General features: G+C 47.8%; 1 protein-coding gene and 1 long non-coding RNA gene across 14 annotated transcripts in view; one reads left to right on the forward strand and one right to left on the reverse strand.

The window, feature by feature from the left end:
* Positions 1 to 3175, forward strand: part of LOC126498815 (uncharacterized) — a 70075-nt gene extending 66900 nt beyond the window's left edge. The window contains exons 5-6 of the long non-coding RNA XR_007590905.1: positions 1023 to 1139; positions 2767 to 3175. This is a non-coding gene — a long non-coding RNA (uncharacterized lncRNA). The remainder of the gene's footprint in view (positions 1 to 1022; positions 1140 to 2766) is intronic.
* Ebf3 (EBF transcription factor 3) overlaps positions 1 to 20000 on the reverse strand; it is a 119472-nt gene that overhangs the window by 27155 nt on the left and 72317 nt on the right. For 8 of the 13 annotated variants that reach the window (XM_050137727.1, XM_050137725.1, XM_050137721.1 and 5 more), the window contains exons 7-10: positions 14521 to 14602; positions 10912 to 11056; positions 5377 to 5507; positions 4763 to 4889 (exon numbers count right to left, since the gene is read on the reverse strand). In XM_050137727.1, the coding sequence (XP_049993684.1) occupies positions 4763 to 4889; positions 5377 to 5507; positions 10912 to 11056; positions 14521 to 14602 (485 nt within the window). The remainder of the gene's footprint in view (positions 1 to 4762; positions 4890 to 5376; positions 5508 to 10911; positions 11057 to 14520; positions 14603 to 20000) is intronic. The other 5 variants (XM_050137728.1, XM_050137726.1, XM_050137724.1 and 2 more) reach the window with 1 other exon arrangement.

Consider the following 20000-nt stretch of genomic DNA (forward strand, 5'->3'; position numbering starts at 1 on the left):
ATATATGAAAGAAAAACCTAGAAACAGTATGAGAAAGAACACAAACTGCTTGCAATTCCTGGCTGAAGGATGGTCTCCCAAATCTGACAACAAATGCACACAAGTCTTTATGAAAATGTTCCCAGCCAATGAACGCATCACAGACCTGGGACCCTTCCAGGTATCCGCCGCGCGTCCACGTTAGATGTGTCTATGCCGCCTGCCAACATCTTGTTGAGTGACTGGGCTCAGTCTGTTACTGGCGACATGTTGACTCCCAGTAATTTGTGATAATTTCTTTAATTGAGCAAAAAAGAATTCTCCAAAATGAGGGTGGGTCAATCAAACTTCAGGGCAAGAGGTCAACAGAAAAAGCCCCCGAGTCCCATTCCTGGAGTCTAACTAGGCTTAAGCCCAAGCCACACCAGCAACCTCCATTCTTCTGTTAATCAGGAAACATTCTGCCAAATGTCCGTTTTAAGGAAACACCACACACACACACACACACACACACACACACACACACACACTTCACACTTGAAAACAGGTCTGGAAAAGGAGTTTTCATGAGAACATAATCTCAATTAGAAGCATACAAAATTCTAAGCCAGCTTAATCAGGTAACGCCATAATGTTTCTCTTGTAATTAAAAAATAATTTCCCTTATTACTCTTAACAATTTGGTGCATTTGCACCAGTAAAATCATAAAAGCAAAAGCGGCTTGATTCTCCTGTATGGTAAGTTCCTCAGGTAGGTGATTCCAGGACTGTTTTAATTATTATTAAACAAGTCAATGGTATGCTATTAGACAAATATTAAAACAAGCATTGCACTTGGTTATTAATTTGAACTATTCGCTTTTAAATGCAGCAAATATCTCATTAATTTAATTTTAGGTGCCCACCAGTTTATATTGCATTTTACAGTCTAAAGGCAATTTACTATTAACTGGCAATTACATACACAGTGATTGTTAATTCTGCTCCTAAGTGCTAGCCGCTCGAAAATTGTTCTCTCTCTCTAATTTCTGACCTTCTTACAGCAGGGGCGAGGCTCGCTGGGAATACAGAGAACTCCTATGGAAGAGCTGGACATGTCATTTGTGGCTCATTCTTTTAATTCACCGTGCTAATCAACTGAACCGCCGCAGCCTCCCAAGGTAATTGCGACTTGAGAGGGACTGTGAACAGCAGCCAAGGGGCTGGATGGATGGGGCCTGACCAACCTTCCCTTTCCGGGGGCAGAGGCTGAGCACGACCACTCTGGGTTGACTAATAGGGTCTGGTTTTGAAAAATCTGGTGTTTCTCAGGTCACTGTAAACAGCTCATTTAGACCTCTGCCAAGTCCCTCCCAGGCTCTGGCAGGCTGGTGGCAGCCCCTCCTCCAAGCCCAGGTTCATTATCCAGTGGCCCTGCGGCCCCACAGCTGGCCTCATGCCGGGAAGGTTAAATGTGAAGGTGTCCCAGCAGCCTCCGGGGCCTGGGCACACTGATGGGAACCAGATGCCCAGGGGACGGCGCCCATGTTGTGACATCCAGAGTGGCTGGCTCAGTTTTCATTTGGGGAGTGAGTCCCTGTGATTACCTCATTGTCCCCATCAATTTCAGGGCAATACAAATCAGACAGAAGCTTCCAGGCCAGACAGGTTATGACCCCACCTCTCCTCAGCTCCCTGAGAATATAGAATCCTATATCCCTAACACACATGTGAAATGTATATTCCCAGTAATGATCCCAGACACACACACACACACACACACACACACACACACACACACACTACTAGGAAGGGCTGAGCTTGCATAGCCTCACTGCAAATACCCACACATGGGGAAGCAGGAAACCCCCAACCCCAGGAAAGCAGGCCCTGAGTCTTGGGGGCTAACAAGTCCAATCAGCTTGAAAGTAGACCTAACCATGCATAATGGACAGCGACTCTGGAGAAAGGTTCATGTGGCTCCCACAAGCTCAGGAGACGCTGCTCTCCTTTGGGAGGCAATGGACACTGGCCCAGGAGAGCATTCCACTTGGCCAGAGAGCAAGTAGCCTCCAAGAGAATGCCCTTCCCTACCCACCCACCCCAGAGAACTGGTAACTGGGGATGCTACCATGTGACCCCTGCCAGTCAATGACAAACAGCTCCTCCCACCCTGCACAGCTGCATTTATTCAGAAGTGTTCAAACCAGGACCCATCTGCAGGAAAAGGAATGTCCCCACGTCTAAAAGTGGCCATCTTCAACACTCAGACAAAAAGCCCAAGAATATAAAGACTGGGGGAAGGATTGCCTAGCATAGCCCCCCAGTAACTCAGCAGGACCCCCTAACAACATAACTTGAGAACAAGGAAGACCTGCTTGGGAGGAGCAGGCCAGGCTTGCCAACTGTGGCCACAGGCTCACTTGGGTGCCACCAGCCAAGCCAAGGCCACATGAGCAGCACAGGAACTCACTCAGTACACCCAGCCCTGACATGTCTCCCACAGCCCAGTGTCGGTCTAAGAGCAAGCGCACGCCATCTCTGCATCCAAGGGACTCCAGACATAAACAAGGCTCCCACGAACCCTAGTCGAAATCTAAGATGTCAGTGGCTCTCCACAGCAGGTACTATTTGCTAAGTGCCCTCTGTATGTCAGGCGCTTTAAGTTGTGCTTGATCCTTGCCACAACCCCATGAGGGAAAGAGAAGAGAAAATTGAACTTGGAGAAGTTCAGGTTCACATGGTTCCACAGCCAGCACCCTGGGGCACACCGAGCTATCTAACCAAATATCCTCTGTGTTTGCCTAGGACCCGCTGCCCCTACAGCCTGCCGTTCCTGCCGTGTGGTACTGCACACCAACAGCTGCCTTGAGGAGCTACATTGAATGTGTGTGTGGGGAGGGGTAACTGTAGCTCATTCGTACACATGACCCCAAGGCAAAGATACTGGGGATGACCAACCAGGTCCAAGACAAGATTCCAACTTCTGACCTCCCCAGGAACGGGACATCCAGTGTGGGTGTCCTTCGCTGAACAGCAAAGGCACTTTTTTGGAAGGAATAAGTAGATGTTCCTGAATTGACTATGGGTTAATATTTAATACTGCAAGTTGAAAAAAATCTAAAGTTGAATGCGAATAGCCATCTAATGCACCGCACATCACTGAGTGCAGCCTACCTTAACTATGTGCAGAGCACTTACAAAAATTATCTAGCCTGAAGTCCATTTCATAATACTCCACGTAGATAATAGAGTGTAGAACTGTGCATTTACTGGACGCTATGCTGAAAATAAAAGAAAATAAATAAATAAATAAATACTGGTAATGATGAGGTGGGCACATCTTCCCACCACCAAAAAAGTCAGAAATAAGCAGAACTATTGTAATTTGGGGAAGAACTTGCACATAGCCTTTAAAAGATGTCCCAATTTTATTTTTATCATTTTGTTTTGACACGCTTTTATTTTTTATACACTGGGGGATTCAAAATCTAGAGGAACTCTTCTCTCTCAACCTCTCAACTTGAGGCCAAGAATATTCAGCGCCCCAAAGTAGGTGGGTACGTCAACTTTTTGCTATGCCCACTCCCCTGTATCCTTCAGTTCTAAAGATCCTCGTGTCCCCCATTGACCAGTTAGGGGTGCTGGGTTGTCAGGAGCTGGATGCCTCTAGGATAAGGACCCAAGCCCTGCCTTGGGTGGCAGTGGACCTGCTGAGGAACAGGGAGTCTGTATGTTGCCACTCTGCTCCTTCAGTACTTCCTAAAACAGGAAAGATGTTGCCACTTCCACGATCTCCAGGAACTTCAATGTGGAAGGAAGGACCTCAGAACCCTCCACGTAACCTGTCTGCTGGCCAGAACAGAGGGTAGCACCCAGTGGGATACCAGCTCAGCTCCAGAGCACCTTCAAGTGGTAAAAGAGTGATCAAGCCCAGGGCTCTAAGCCCTACAGTGTGGAAGACACCCAGTCGCTACACATCCACAGATAACCAGCAAGGGTCCATCCCGCCCACCTTTGCTGGGCTTCAGCAGGTCTTGTCCTGCATCAAAATCATTCCTCATGCCTTACAGCTTGTGGAGCCGAGGGAGAGTAAAAGCCAAAATGCAGACAGGCCTTCCTGAAGGTGAAGTTTATTTGCGGCATTTCTCCATGGCAATCTCCAGCAAATCATGTCAATTATGCACTTGTGTGGGCAAAGCAGCATATAAACGCCTCTGATATACCACTTAAGGGAAGTCAGTCACACAAGCCACCCAGCCTATCCACTGGGGCTCGGGCTATATACTTATTACATATATGTATGCTCTCCGGAATATAGATCCCCTGCAAGTAATAGCACCCTGCAGGGGCTAAGACCCCTGGCTTCCCCTGGATAGGTGACAGGCTAAGACTTCTCCTTCCCAGTCACAGCTGGAGCAACTGAAAAGCAGTGATGAGCCTGACCCTGATTGACAAGTGGGTGGGCACAAGGCCTTGCAAGCAGCCGGGCATGAGGCAGCCACTCCCATGGAAGCTGGAAGCTGCGGCAGCTACCAAGAACTCTCCCTCCAGGCACCACTCTGCTCTGTTGGCAGAGGCAAAGGCCTTCAGACAGGAGGAAATGCCAAGGTCACAGGGCTGCGTCTGCCCAGCCATCGTGAGCTGTCTCAGATGCAGATGGGAACGTACACACTGATCAAACTCAACAGCACGCCATGCCTCGCTTCTGCCTCCCGTGGGGCCCCTGAAGACCACCCCCACGAGGCCCTGCTGAGAAGGAGCACCCACCGCTGCCCCACAGAGGCCGGAGCTGCGTACTCACCGGTGTAGACAAAGCGCCCAGGAGCACCTTTGCAGAACTGCTTGGACTTGTAGGAGAGGGTGACTTCCACAACGCCAGGGATGTGCCGTGGAGGTGTCTGCACTCGGATGGCGTGGGGGGTTATCAGCTACGGAAACCACACATGAACAAGCGCTCAGCGGGGCAGGCCCTGAGAGGCGGACACTTGCCAGTTGGATATAATTACAAAATGAGCACAAATTGGACCATCGTCTCAGAATGCTCCCTCCTGTCACCCAGAGACTCTGGGCCTATGGTTCTTTAAGGGAAAGAGCAGCAAATGTTCCAGGGTTTTAGTTTGCAGGAAAGGCCACAGGGCATCATTCATATGAAAATCGCCACCATATGTCTCCTTAAACCTGCTTCTAGTAATTCTAGAACTAATTGTTCCAGGGTACTGGGGGACCTCCTATGGCAGGTTTTAAACCCAAGGGTTGTGGGGGAGGGGCAAACCCACCCACAGGACAGCCCACCACAGACAAACAGCTAAAGGGAACTTTGCAATAGCTGCCTCATGTCCCTGCACCAAACACGACTTGCCGAAGCCATTCACAGAGGAGGCGACTGCTCAAGGCACACCACTGTCACAGGCTTACCTCGCTCCACACCAACATGGTTCCGAATACAACTTGTAGACCGTCAAAGAAGTTGTCCCCGATGATGATCACAGTGGCGCCCCCCGTGGTCCAGCCTTCACTGGGGCTGATGGCCTTGATGCACGGAGTGGCTGCTCACACAAGACAGAGGACGGAAACCTTAGAATATGACCTGACATCAGGAGCCCACGCAGCCCACCTCAAGTCCCACTGGCCGCCCCGGGAGGAGGGGCATGCTGCTCCTCCAGGCACACGCAAAGGGCAATCATAGATCAGCATGTTGATGTGTTTAAAGCAAACTATTAAATGTTGTATAAAGCAAAGGCCGAGCCACAGAATACTAGTGAGTAAGAAAAAAAAAGGCTTGATATAGCAAATTATGTGTCAGGGCAAATATGACTATTACAAATGATTAAGCTTCGTGTGCATGTGCCATGTCGATTTATCTGCTTGGCCGTACAGATCTAAGCAGAGTCAATCAAAAGGCTGTTGAAGGAGATGGAAGAGCAAACGCCTTGTATTTCCATTCCCCATAAGCAGCTAATTGGGTTCGGTTTTTTCATCCGCGAACTTTGCCTTTTGGTTCAAAACTTCATTTTCCTCTGTCACTTCACAATTACTACTTTTCACTTTTCATCAGGAAGAAAATCAAAAGCACTATATTAATACTTTTGTCAAAGGTACACATTTTACATGTAATATTGTTTGTCGACAGGAGTCCCCAAGCTGCTGGCCTGACCTGCCTTTGTCTCCTGAGCCCTCGAATTTGCATGAGTTATTATAATAGCCACAGGGGCTGCCCTGCAAGGGGGGGCGGGGCTCACACAGCAGAAGGAGGGTCAGGGGGAGGGGGCCAAGAGGCCACAGCCCCCAGTGAAGTGGGCAGGAGGAGGCCCAGCATGGTGCTCACAGAAGCCTTGAGTGGGGAGGCTGAGCTGAAGGCTGCAGCCTGGTGGAGGCCAGCTTTGTCCTGGCTTTGATCAGTTCTTCCTGTACATGGTGCTGGCAGACCTCTGCGACGGCCTCTGGTGGCCTTCTGAACACAGGGTCCCATGCAAAGGAGGAGCTCCTTCACACAGGCTTCCTTTGCCTGCAAATAGGTCTGGACACCGTCTCACGGATGGGCCACTGTGCTCACATCTACCCCTTGGGTGGACCAGGCCCATCTCCTCTGGTGTACAATACAAAGGACAGGCCTCAGTCTGTGTACTGACAGCAATGTGACCTAAGCTGGACCAGATAGTTCAGCTAATCCTTGAACCACAGTGACGCTTAGGCCTCCCCCTTCCACTGAGAAAGCACAACTCTATAACAAACTCTAAGACACTTGGGTGTCCTCCTCCTTCCTCCCAGCTTCAGGGGACTGGGGTAAAGATGATCCCCAGAGAAACTCCCTGTCCTGGCCCTGCCCCATGAGCCACCTCCTACAGCCTCTCTGTCCTGGTCCCCATCCATGATCCACAACCTCTTTGGTAAATGTTTGTCCAAAAAAGCAGTCGGTATGCTGGGTAAACAGAAGTGCCTTAGCAACAGTACCCTGGTGCCTGGCTTCACCCCTCTCGGGTTTGCGGCTGCAGTCAGCTCTCTAAAGGACGTGGCAGGGCCTTATTAGGTTGTTCATCTTGTCTGAGCCCCCATATAGCTGGGCTTCGGATAAATCATCTTTTTCGACTTTGGGTGAGACCTGGTTGCACATCTTCATAAGGGAGAGTTTTCCGGAAGCCTGCGTGCCGGGCCGTAGTTTCCCTGACAGGTCAGAAGCAGCACTTGGCGGGCCCCGTCTAGTTAATCACCATTAGCTATTGTTGTTTAGCACACCACCGACATGCCACCTTCCTTTGTTTGCTTTAATGTTGGACTAGCGGGGGTTATATTTGCTCATTCCGCGCGCATCTCCCTCCGCAGCAGAGGCACAGAGCACACACTGGGAACCTGCCCTTAACTAGCGCTGTTGACTTCATGCTAATAAGTTCATACAAATTTTCATTTCTGAGGCTTCCGAATGACATTTGCTTTTCTTAATTGCATGGAGAGCGTTTGAAAAGGATCAGCTCTCTAAAGACTGACAAGGCTCCTCCAAGGGGGTGACCTTCATCAGCACAGCCAATTATGGCAAATAATTCACAAAAAAAAAATTACAGTAAACAAATTTACTTTGGAGGTGAGAAAAGAAAAAAAAATCCAGGATCTACTGCGAGCACAGGAGATTGCTATCTGGCAGCTGTGGCCCCATGGAAAGCCACGTCATCTTGGAATTTGTAGTGCTTCTCCACGGGAAGAAAGTACAGGCCTGCCTTGGCCTCCTCCGCCACCGATAGCCATCTTCCCTCTGCCTGTATTTGCATACATTTCAATGCACATATAGAGAGGGAACATGTGTTCAATGGGAACCATAGCAAAATGAATTACACAGACAGTGTTGAAGATCTAATGATATTCAGCCCACAATACGCTCAAGCAGATGACGGGAGCTGGGCAAGGCAGCTGAAGATGACAGGGCAGCAGCAGACTCGCCATGGGGACTGGCACCCCTGCACCCACTCCTTCTCTCTGGCCCATGGTGGGAGGCAGCTCTGGAGACAGATCTTGGGGTGGGAGCCTTTAAAGGGGCCCGCTTTCTAGGGCCTAGAACTGACAGGGCCGGGAGAAAGGAAACATGCCCGGTTTCCCCGACAGGCCTAGGGTAGCCTGTGCTAGGCAGAGGTTATCCTCAGCCTACTCGAAGAAGGAGTCCCTGTGAAGACCACCCTCCCGCCAGCTTGCACCTCAGGTGCCCACATCCACCAGTCTGTTGTGGGACAGAGATCCAAGGAGAAGAGGTGAAGATCTCCAGGAGACAGTCTGTCCCAACTTGAAAATCTGCACCACTGGCCCAAATCCTAGGTCTGTCCTTTCTTTCTTCGGGGTCTCACCACCGTCCCCGGTATTCTATTAGTAAACAGCTTCCCCGCGTGGCCCCGTTAATCAGCAGGCTCTCTTGAGTAATATCACAACATTTGCCACCTTTCTCTGCATTCACAATATTGAGGCTCTCAAACAGGCCTAATCTTGCCTCATGAAGACTTCTTTGTTCTGCCTGCTAAAATGTCTTGTAATTGTGCTTGGGATGTCCAGATGGCTGGCTGATACTCCAGCTGATAGGATTATACCTTTACCTCTCCTAGGGCCATCTGTTCCCTTTAACTCGCTAAAGCCCCGCAGCCTGGATTCAGTAGTCCTTATTGCATAAACCTAACCGCATTACAGCACTTGGCATGCAAATCGCCTCTGTGCTGCAGGCCCGGTGCTGGGCAGGGCTCTCGGAAGGTTTAAACAGGGTTGGAGTCGTTTATGAGGGCACAAGTGACAGGGAAGGGAAATGAAAGCCAGAGTCTACGGTGTTGTGCTGGAAGGTGGAATGGCTGTTTTCCCTCACTTGTGTTCAATACTGTAAATAATCTGCCTTGCTTTTTGTGAGCTCAAAGGACGCCGTGGCAGACATCCATGCAGCAGCAGGGGAATTAGCTAACTGGGAAACCATCAGCAAGTACACACTGCTGGTGAATATTAGATGATTGGATAATGAGGCGTTAGCTGGGAGAGGCTGCACGGGAGCAGGGATCTGTGGTTTATGGGGGCGCTTTCTCCTTGAAGAACATAAGACTGATTCAAAGCCAGCACCCTGCCCCTATGGCACAGGCTAAAACTGGGCACAAGATAGTCAAGGGGCTCTTGGAACAGAACACCCAGATCTTAAAATGAACTTCTTAAACGGTAGCTCCCTCAGGAAGTGACACATCCAAGGGCGGAAAACCAGTGGTCTTTCGTAGGGCACTTGAGGACTGACCATTGATGGTAACAAAATAAAACAAGACATAATCACGCTGCTGCTGAAGAGGGGTGACTTTCCCTTGGAGACTTCCGTTTGCTGTTCCTCTGAGTCAGCAATATACATTTTAACACCTTTAACTGCTTTCTGAGATGGGTCAGCCCTTGCAATCACTGGCAAGAAAGTGACTCTGGCTTCAGTCTGAATAAAACCCTACGAAATAGACATAAAGGAAGCCTGACCAGTATTGCTTCCACAAAAGGCTCGTGATGAGGCGGGTTCTATCTGTGAGGTAGTCACTCGTGGCCTTGATTTTGCTAAATGTTACGTTTTCTGCTTGCAGTCAAAGGCTTTCTCATGCTACTTACAAAAATAAATACTTGCACTTTGCTCGGGTCATCATAGCTCATTAGAGGAGGGTGGTGTTTGGACTTGGACTACAACCTAACACCAGAGGGCTGAGGAGGCTTCCTTGAACCTATCACATTGCAAGCTCAGGCTCTCTGGGGAAGCAAGGAACTGAGGACCAGGGATTCAACCTTCTTAATTGTGAGCCTCATTAGTGACGGTTGCTAAGCAAAACACACACCTACCTTCGGTGCACAAGAAGGAGATAAACAATACGTCACGGGCTCTAATGACTCTGGTGCTCAAGACGACCTTTAATTATTATATTTTTGTTCCTATACCTTAGTCATTAATGTAGAAAAACAAATTAGTTTATTTTTGTGGACCACAGCAGATTCATAAATTGTCTTCCACGCTTTACGAAGGCATCATCTTTCATTCAGATAACCCTCACACACCCCCTTCCTTTCCCTGCATCTGCCTCCCGCAGGCAGCTCTTGAATTCGTCACCTTAGGATGGAGGATTTGTCTTAAAACCATCTAGTTTTATAGAATCTTTGTTCTGAAGGATTTAATCCTGTTGTTTGGTTTGCATGTCACTTAATAAAAACCCTCATGTTGCCCTTCCTAGTGACTCATACTGATCAGGTCTCACGATTATTGGCGTGTTTGATAGAGGAAGTGGCTCTTGGGCAGGGTGAGGTCTGAGCAAGCAGGAAGAAGGAGGTGTCTGAGGGGCTTATGGCTGAGTGTCTCTTGATTCTACCTACGTGTCTCACTGAGATTCTCTTAACAAATGATACAGAGTCGATCACTTAGAGGTGCTTGTTTTAAAGGCTCATTTTATGCTTTCATTTCTTCCTTTTTTTTACTTTATTATTATTATTATTTTGCTCACCCCTCCACCTCCCCACTCTCTCACATGTGTGTGTGGACACAAGCGCACACATATACAGGGACTCTCGCCAAGGATAGGAAATAGTCCACACAGTCCCCCATCTGGGCTAGCTGGGCCAGGAAGCAGCCAGCCATGGAAGCATGCGCAGAGAGTTTGGGGTGCGTTTCTGGATGGGAGCTACTAACAAGTCAAATGAAGCCAAACAAATGAAAACCATAAGCAAAAGAAAGCTGAGAAACAAACCAATAACATGAAGGTCATGGCAGGTGAGATGGATGTAAGGACCAAGCAGACCACGAAGGGAGAGGAAGAAGAGGCCTGGCCTCTCTCCACCTGAGGAAAGCTAGCCTTTCCCCCATGGGGCTGGGGCGGTCTGGTGCCCTGGTGAGAGCAACTCCACGTGAATTAACATGAAGGATGGTACAAAGGAAAAAGAAGCATTGCAAATTAAAAAAAAAAAATACATGTAGCATGTGCCTACCATTTTCCAGATAAGAAGGGGCCGTACCTTCTGACGGGTCTAGGCGGCGGGCCCGCCTCCCGTGTTTGGAATTGTTGTGCACAAACATGTTGTCAGACACGGCCAGCACGTGGCCGTCCACGTTGACTGTTGTCGATACAACGACCTGTGAAGACGAAGTGGATTTGAAAATGGAGTTGGCACAGGACAGCACGGGCGGGCGCCGCGCAAGCGAGATAAAAGCCAGCTCAGAGGCTGTGCTGAGGAGACTCCTCTCATTCTGGAACCTCTCCACCAACTGAAGTGCATTCACGGCTTTTTTTTTCTTTTTCTTTTTGGCTAATGGGGGTGGGTTGTTTTGTTTTGTTTTGACTCAAGATTGCTTCTTTTCAAAAAAAAAAAGAAAAGAAAAAGAAAAACTGCTCCACTAATTAGGGTTTAATCTCTTATTATGCTAACAAGTGGATTCAATTCAGAGAAATATTCTCCTAGCCATTAGCTTCCGAAATACCCCTCTAGCCACTCATTTGAAAGTCTCTGTTTTGATTGATCTGCTCACATATTGATTAGATAGTTTATCTAATTTAAATTAGTTCACTTGAGACTCGCCTCTCCTGAAGACCTAAGAGGAGTGATTCAGGTGTGTCCCCCCCAAAAAAGCTTCATAAAATCAGGGTTCTCACTGCTACCCCAGCTACTCCCATTCTATCAGCAGACGTTCTCTGGGTCAACTGTACAATTATGTTTACTGTCTGAGAATGAAGTTCCTTGCCTTTGAAAAATAAACTGAATTTGAATTGTGGAAATGTTTTTCAATCTGGTAAAAGGAACCCTTCTTAAGTTCATAGGGAAGGTGGCAAGGGTCCAGGAGAGGCTAAGAGCATGTCCAAGAAGAGAGAGAGGACAGAGTAGACTTCTTGGCTGCCTCATGGGAAGAGAAAATGCAGCCACCATACAGAGGGACCACCTTGCTGAAGGCAACCATTCTCTTCTCAGTGAACTCACAGGAAGTGGCTCAGAAATGGCACACTTCAGCAGACCCAGGCAACAGCAACGGGTGGCCTAGCTGTTACGTTTCTAACACTGTTGGGTCAGTGTGAGGCACTACTTTCCAGAGGGCCTGGAAAAGCAAAGAGCTCAACCTAGGTTTAATGTGGGACTTGAGCCTAGATTTGACATAAAGGATGCCTGGCTCAAACACCCCTAGAGCCTCACCCAACCAGGTCCTGGGGCCAGCTCTTCCTGAGAACACTGGGCAGGGGAAGGAGGAGTGAAGATTGCCAGATATAAATTGGAGGTGACAAGCCAATGCTACCCAGGCTATAGTATCCATCAGTAAGTCTCCTTCAGACATGTTTATGACAGGGGAAACTGAGGTAAGGGACCCAGGGCATCAGGAGCTCTCAAAAACTACTGTAACCATCTTTTATAAACCCAAAATGGCACTAAGAGAAAGCCTATTAATAAAATAAATAAAACAAAATCCCTGTTAACTGATGAAAGACAAGTTAAATAAATAATATTTTTGCCAGGCATAGGATTATACATGCCTATAACCCTAACACTTAGGAGATTAAAGTGGGAAAAGAGTAAATTCAGGGCTAGCCTGGGCTACACAGTCAGACTCTGTCTCAAAGAGACACACAGGAAAAAGTCAAAAAAAATATTTTAGTTGTAAAAGATAATGACAAGCTTATATGGGAATACGTGTGTATAGAACTGACTTTTAAAACCTCAGGCCCCATAAGATGATGGTGCAGGGACGTGATATTATACACACCCTCAGCTACTGCGGTCAGTGTTCTTGAATCCTTTCCCTCCAGTGCCTGCCAGGATAGCAAGGTCTCAATAACATCAGACTGTCAGAACTGAGAAAATGGTCAGTACATGTTCTGAAAATCTGGCATTGCCTTGGGTGCTCCTGATGTCACTCTGGTGCCTCCTGTGGCCTAGCAGTCTCTGCCCAGGGGACACAAGGGCTGCTCTTGTTCGATAGATCTTCCTTGCCTCCACCTGTATACCCTGTTCTGATCATTGAAAGAATTTTGGTAAAGAGACCTGACGAGTATCGATGCATAGACTTGACCAGGATGTGTTAGAAGGCATAGGAAAAGGTAAAAATAAGAATGTTTAAGGACACTGACTGTGCTCTGTCACCTATACAAAGACTAGTCGCATGGGGAAAGAGAGAAGATAAGACACATTGCGCTGCCGAGTATGGGCCAACAGGAAGATACAGAAAGTGTGGCATCATTGTGAGCATCAGGTATGCCATGATAGGCAGAAGTTCAGGCAAACCTTCTGAGAGGTAAGTTACCTGAGTCACTGCGGTCTCACAATGCATGGTGGACCAACTGTGATGGATGCTGTGGCTCCATCATTGGTGAGACAAACAGAACCCTACTTCTCAGTCTGGTGTGCCCTCCTCTGCCTAGATGGACCAATTTTGCCCATGTCTTATGGTCTCTTGTGTATAAAAAAAATGGAAGGTGGCCAAGTATTTTACAAGAGATGCTATCCCCGATCACAAAAGGCAATATGGGTCAACAGGGACCTGCTTCCCTGAAGAGCCATGAAGGCAAAAGATAGACATCACATACCTCCCTGAAGAACACGCAGAACCCTTCAAATACTGTGAGATACTTGACCAACAAAGCTGACATCCTAAATAATATTCCCTCAGTAATGTAGATAACCTAGGATTCATTTCCATTAGGGGCTTGGTTCTTCTAATTTTACAGTAAAGATCGGCAAGACAGTCTATCTCATACACAGAGAGCCCATGACCCTGACAGAGCCTTCTCATCATCCATAAAGACAAGAAAACCATGGACACTGTCAGAGCTAGTAGCCCTTGAAGCCAACGAAAAATCCTCTCCCTTGCAGACCACTGCAAACAGGCACATGCAAGCCGAGATCGAGAACAGACAAGAGGCAGCTGGACTCTAAATGGAGGACGTCAGACACCTTGGACCTTGGAGGTCAGGGCCATTTGTAAAGGCCTGTGCTAAGCAAGGGCAGACCCTATATGAGGCGGCTCTAGACACCAAGCACACTAGAGCATTTACATTATGGTTCTTTTCCCACTCGCCATCCCCACACACAATGACAATCAATCAACTGGCCATTCGATCCCTAAAAATGTGCATCTTCAGCCTGGCCAAGCTTTGAGCGCTGATATCAGGAGGCTGTGGGAAACCTGATCATCTTGTCTTCCTGACTCTGCACAGGCTCATATCTGGCATACTGAAAACACTAGATCATTTAAAAGGCATTTTATTTGTCTATCTCGAAATCATTCATTTAACTTTGGGTGTGTATGTGTATAGTAGATGGACCACATAGGTGTGGATGTCCTTAGAGAACAGAAGAGGTGTCAGATCTCCTGGAACTGGAGTTAGAGATGATTGGGAGTCTCTATGTGGATACTGAGAACTGAACCCAAGAACAGTAAGCATTCTTAACCACTGAGTCATCATCAAGCCCTTCATCTGCCTATTTTCATCAAACAAATCAAATCTAGTGTGTTGCTAGCCTTGGGGAACTAACGGCCTTTCTGAAGAGTGGAGGCCTCTGAAACGCTGGCAGAACAACGGGGAGGTTGCGCTGGCGCCTTGGAGGGATGCGTACCTGGAACCTCCGCATGTCCCGGGGGTTGCCTGCATTCTTCAAGCAGTTCTGATTGCACTTGAGGAAGAACTTTAGAAAGAATCTACAAAAACACAAAGAATGCACAGTTAAGGTTAGCCTGTAAAAGGACAACTTTAAAAAAAAAAAAAAGGCTTGCGCAGAAATAACAGAAAAGATGCCACCATTGTGCTGGCTGCCATGTAGGGGGCAATGCTGAGTGCAGCAGTGGGGCTGGCAGACAGAGGCTCCTGGGCTCCGTTCTGAGTGGCAATTTGCACAGCTGTCTGATGACACTACAGATTCCCAAGATTTATAATAACTCTGTCTTTCCAAAGGATCTCATCTTGCAAGGATCCTTGCATTAACTATTAGCCTTTAGAGACACCCATCCCAGACAGAGACACCGACATCAGCCTATTAAGATGCAGAATGCCTAGTAAAATTTGAATTTTGGATAAGCAACAATTGACTTTTAGCATAGGGGTGTCTTAGGGTGAATCTATGTAAAAATATCAAAGTTGAATTTCTATTGAATGTGCTACATTTATCTAGAAACCCCAGTTTGCAGCGTTTATCTTGCTAAAGCAAACACACCAGCAAAGACCAAGTTTTAAAGCGGCAGTAGGAGTGTGGGAGCACTCAGAATGCATTACACATAAAGTAGTCAAAGAATAAATTCAATTAAAAAAAGAAAAATAGTTACAGTAGGCTTAACCCTCAGGAAGGGAACGGTGTGGGGTTTCCATGATTTCTGTGGACCATCTCTGCGTTTTTAAGCGACTAGCTGGTGGGTTTGGTGTTTCCACCAAAACTCTTGCTTAGACAGAGTCCAGGAGCAACAGCCCTGGTGGGAATGAAGAGACCAAACATGACAGCCAGCTTCACCTCCCATCAGACCTGGCCTTGTATGCAGCAGAAAGATACAGGAGTCCTGGCAGTGTGTTGAGAGGCTTTGATGAAAACACAGTCACTCCACCTTCCTCATTCCCGTACAAACAGATGTGCTGTCTTAGTACGAACAGGTGAACACTAGGCAGCCTGGCTGTGAGACCCCCCCCCCCTCGCGGAGCCTGTCCCTGCACTATCTCCATAGTGTGTGGAAGGAAGGATTCCCTGCTAGCACCTCGCCACTGAGAGCCTGTGCAGCAAGGCTACAGAAAATGCCTACTCGGATTTTCTCCCCGAACATCACGTGTCTTATTTGGAAGTGATTGATGTTTTATCGTACTTCATAAAATTACGGTACTTCCTGGAATTCGGTCTTTCATGTTCAGGGTTCTTCGTTAGCGATTACAATACGAGAAAATAAAAGACTCCGTGGAATAAGACCTGTTTGTCTTCCCAACACATCCTGGAAGACCCAAGGAGGCCAGAAGAGAATCCCCTTTGATGAGGCTAAGAATGGTGGCCATTCAATTACATTTCCTTACATACCATGAGTCCCTGCTACTTTGGGCCAGAATTTACATCTTTTATTAACTCGACTCACCTATACACTTAGCTCACAGTGCCTCTTAACACCATCTGCCATCAGCTAGAGCAAGTCACTTGATATTCCACCCACCAATTTTTCCTAACAACCACTGTGCAATTAAACTCCACACGTTCTGCAGAGAGGTAAATTAGGCGCACCTGCGGCCACACTGCATTTGAACTGCATCAGAAAGGGCCTAACAAGGTGAGGGCGCCACAAAGTTATCGTCCTGTCAGGCAATTAGGTTTTCACTTCAGGGACAGCCACACGGCGCAATTATGCCCCACATTACCACCCGGCTAATCTTCTGAGCAGGCGCCGGCGAGAAGCTGCTCACCCGCAAAGGTACCTGCGCGGAGCTGGTGTCGGGGGCTTTTTTTTTTTTTTTTAATTTTGTAAAATGAAACATTTCTCCCCTTTCTGAGGAGGTTATCCTAAATTCCTTGATGTCGGTTTAGCCAGCTTGGCCCTCTTACCTCCAAGATAACAGAGTGGGTTTTAAAGACATCCTAAGGAGCCCTGGGCATTCTGGGGCTTTTAACGATCATCAGTTCAGAAACCAGAAGAGTAAGATTGGGTGCTGGGTGCCACGAGCTCGCTGAGCACTGGGGGGAGGGCAGCTGGGAGCAGAAGCGGGCGCAGACATCATGCACACATGTTCATGCTTGTTTTCTCTCTTGCACGTGGCAATCACAGCTCTTCTATGCAGAGCGTATAACGGCAGTGAGCGTGGGTACGTGAGAAAGATCTACCGGAAACAACCCCCATCCAAGTTCCCCGGCTCCAATGGCACAAAGTACACCACAAGCCAGCGCCACCTGGCCAGGCTGGAGGGAAACCTCTGCACACAAGGAGTGCTTATTTTTATCCGTGGTTTGGTTCCTGTTTAATCCTAGGATGCAATTAAGGATTCATAGGCGGGACACGCAGCCCAGTCGAGGCGAGCGTGCTGACACTGTGCACTGTTGCGTGGGAGTGGACGCGCTCCATGAGGTGTGCTGTGGCAATGTTTGGGAAAGGGGTGAGAAAACTGAATGCCCACGCATGAGGTCCAATGGCAATTCCCACATCCTTTACTCAATTACCCTTTAATTGGCTGTTTCCTAAGAAATATCTGACAACCACTCTGCATCTCTCTCTTCCAGAGTCTGGTACACAAAGGATTTAAAACTCCTGCTACGAAAGGAAAAAATCCTTCGTATGTCAGAAAATCTTTGGCTTTAGCACCAATAAACTCTTTATTATTGCTAAATGTGGATTTGCTGCTCGATCGCCAAGAGGCGATAAAATTTCTAACCTGTCATTAGTACATTATGCTTAATTGTGTACAGTGTGTTTCCCTGGCATCTGCTGGCCCAACGTCAAAATGACCGTTATGTGCACTAATTCCCTGACCCCATCTTTATTTCCCTAAAGACTCATCATCTTTCACAGTAGGAACCAGAGTAAATCAAGCTTGAAATATAGGCTTTATTTACTTGTTTCTTACAGGCAGAGGGGAAGACAGGGGCTAAACACGAACTGCTCCACACCACGCAATCCCTAGGAATATTCCTCTTGGAAAGATCATGAAAAATTCCAGAAAGTTCTCAGGCAGGAAGTAAGAGGCCATCACTGTGGAAATAGACTTTCCTCCGGGTTGCACAGATTAGGACAGCGGCCATACTATTCTCATTCATTCTTGGGAGGGCTGGTTCACTCTTCTAATGCCAGAGATCCCCATGATGCGGGCTGGGAACATGACACAGCAAAGCCTTCAGCTGGACAGCCAGGAGGCCTAGCCCCATAGCTTGAGTTTAAGGTTGAAAATCCCCTCCTGATGGAACACTTATCCTCCTGCTGTGAAGGGTGTGGCCCACAGCACCCAATGAGCAGAGCTCAGAGTTTTGTTTTGATAGTGTTGCATCAAAGACCCAACAACAAGACTCCAATGGTAACATGAATACAGGACCGCAGAGGACTCAAAGTGCTTCAGGAGAGGCTAGAACAAGTAATGGGACCTACCGTTTCCACCGGAGCCCAGCATGGGTATCCCAGGATAAGGGGCCAACAGAGCCCCCACCACAGTAACTAATTTCAAAGTCGGCTCCATCTCTGTGTGTTTAAGCTATGAATTAGTTCATTTATATTTACTTTTATGAAGCTGATTAACCGAAGCTTCTCTATCTGATGAAAATCATTTTAATTGTAGTGTTAGGCTCCTGTGTAATATCCATTACATTATGAACTGTTTAAATTCTACATGGGTATTGTGTAAATTGGCCCTTTGTGAGCTAGCAGGCAATTAGGACCAAACAGCTCTCCTTTAAACGGCTACAGAACTTTGTGGTGGTGTTCAGGACAATCAGAGACAAAGGAGGCTGTTTAATTGTAATTTAATGGAATATCAAGGAGTCCGTGGCATTAGACGCTGGCAACAGAGAGCAGGAGAGAAAAATTAACTGCAATTATGTTTGATTAAAGCTATCCTTCTCAATAATCAGCAGTCCTGACAGGCCATGGGGCTCTAGTGGGCTCCAGGATGGCAAAAGGTGTTGAGCAATATTAGGGCCAATAAAGGGGATATTAGCATAGCTAATTACAGCCCTGCAAAACCTGTAAAGGGGGCCTCTGTGTATTGTAATGTGGGAAATAATTGGCCAAGGCCGTTATCAATTACATAAGGAATGAATTTGGTTTGTCAGAGAAGAGCTGATGAGATGCCTCTCATCTGACACCAGCCCTTCCTTCATGTTTCCAGGCGGCTCCGAACTCACGCACGTCCATCAAGAGCTACCAGCGGCCAAGTCACTGATAAAATCGGCCTGCAAGCAAGGGTTAGGTAATGAATACCCACTCACCAACCCCCCCACACACACACACACGCTGATGTTCTTACCCAGCTGAAGCCACTAGCCATGCAGTAATGACTCCTTTCCCTCCGGTCAAAGGAAAACTATACCGGCTCCATAAAAATGTGGGGGGCTTTGAGGGTACCCTGGTGACTGAGGGGGACAGGGGAACTTGGAAGTGGTCTCACTGTGAGCCCCTTCAAGCACCTTTAAGTACATGTGACTGTGGTTTGTTTGAAGCTCTGCAGTCCTCTACGGGGACTTTTATTTAGTTAGTTACGGGGACTTTTATTTAGTTAGTTCTGGGTTGTCAAGGAATAGACTGTTCCAGAAGAGTTCGGAAATGTGTGTGAGCAATAGAGCACTAGATGGCCTCACCCCAAATGTCCTTGTGAAAGACATGTGGTCAAGCCGAGCGGTCCAAAGTGCTCTGGCCTCTCGAAGGTTAAGTAGCCGAACTCCAAGGAAAGAGCGCTGGCTTCTCAGGATCCCTCCTCCACCTGGTTCCAGCCTGTCGCTAGAGGCACAACCTTCTAGCCCATAGTGATGTGCAGCCTGGGAAACCGGAGGCCAGAAGGAAAAATATGGGTGCTTTTTTTTTATGAGGCGGAGTGGCTCACTCTCGGCTGTAAGTTTGAGCCTTTAAAGAGCGATACACTTGAGGGATGGTGGGTAGGGTTCCAGTCCACCATCCAAAACCCCAAAGCGGTTCCTGTATAAGTCAGGGTGGAATGACACTGTGTGGGCTTCAGGGAGGGACACACTCAGCCACTGCAGACAGGCCCCCACAACTTTAGTTCCTATTCTTAATACATAGTAGCCTGAGTGAGAATAAAGAGGCAGTGCTGACAACCCACCAGAAAACACGGCTTCAAAGGCAACAGACACTGTGGTGCCAGGTGCTAGGGTGGGGAGGATGAGGAGCAACTGCTTCCGGGCTACCAAGTTTCCTCTGTGCCGAGTGCTACCGAACTGTTCACTTTCCGAATGGGTAATGCTGGGTTATATCAATTTCACTTCCCAAGTCCCCGCCCCAAAGGAGGACAAGCATGAGAGGGGCGGTGCTGAGGCCGCTTAGCCGCTGACGGCTGTGACCCTTACCTGGTATTGAAATGAAATAGTCAAGAGTCAAATGAAAAGATAGAGCCTTTAAGAGACTTTCCCCTGCCTGATCA

Source organism: Alexandromys fortis, unplaced genomic scaffold (assembly GCF_014885135.2).
Source record: "Alexandromys fortis isolate MF-2015 unplaced genomic scaffold, M_Fortis_MF-2015_v1.1 scaffold_3, whole genome shotgun sequence".
Taxonomy (NCBI): domain Eukaryota; kingdom Metazoa; phylum Chordata; class Mammalia; order Rodentia; family Cricetidae; genus Alexandromys; species Alexandromys fortis.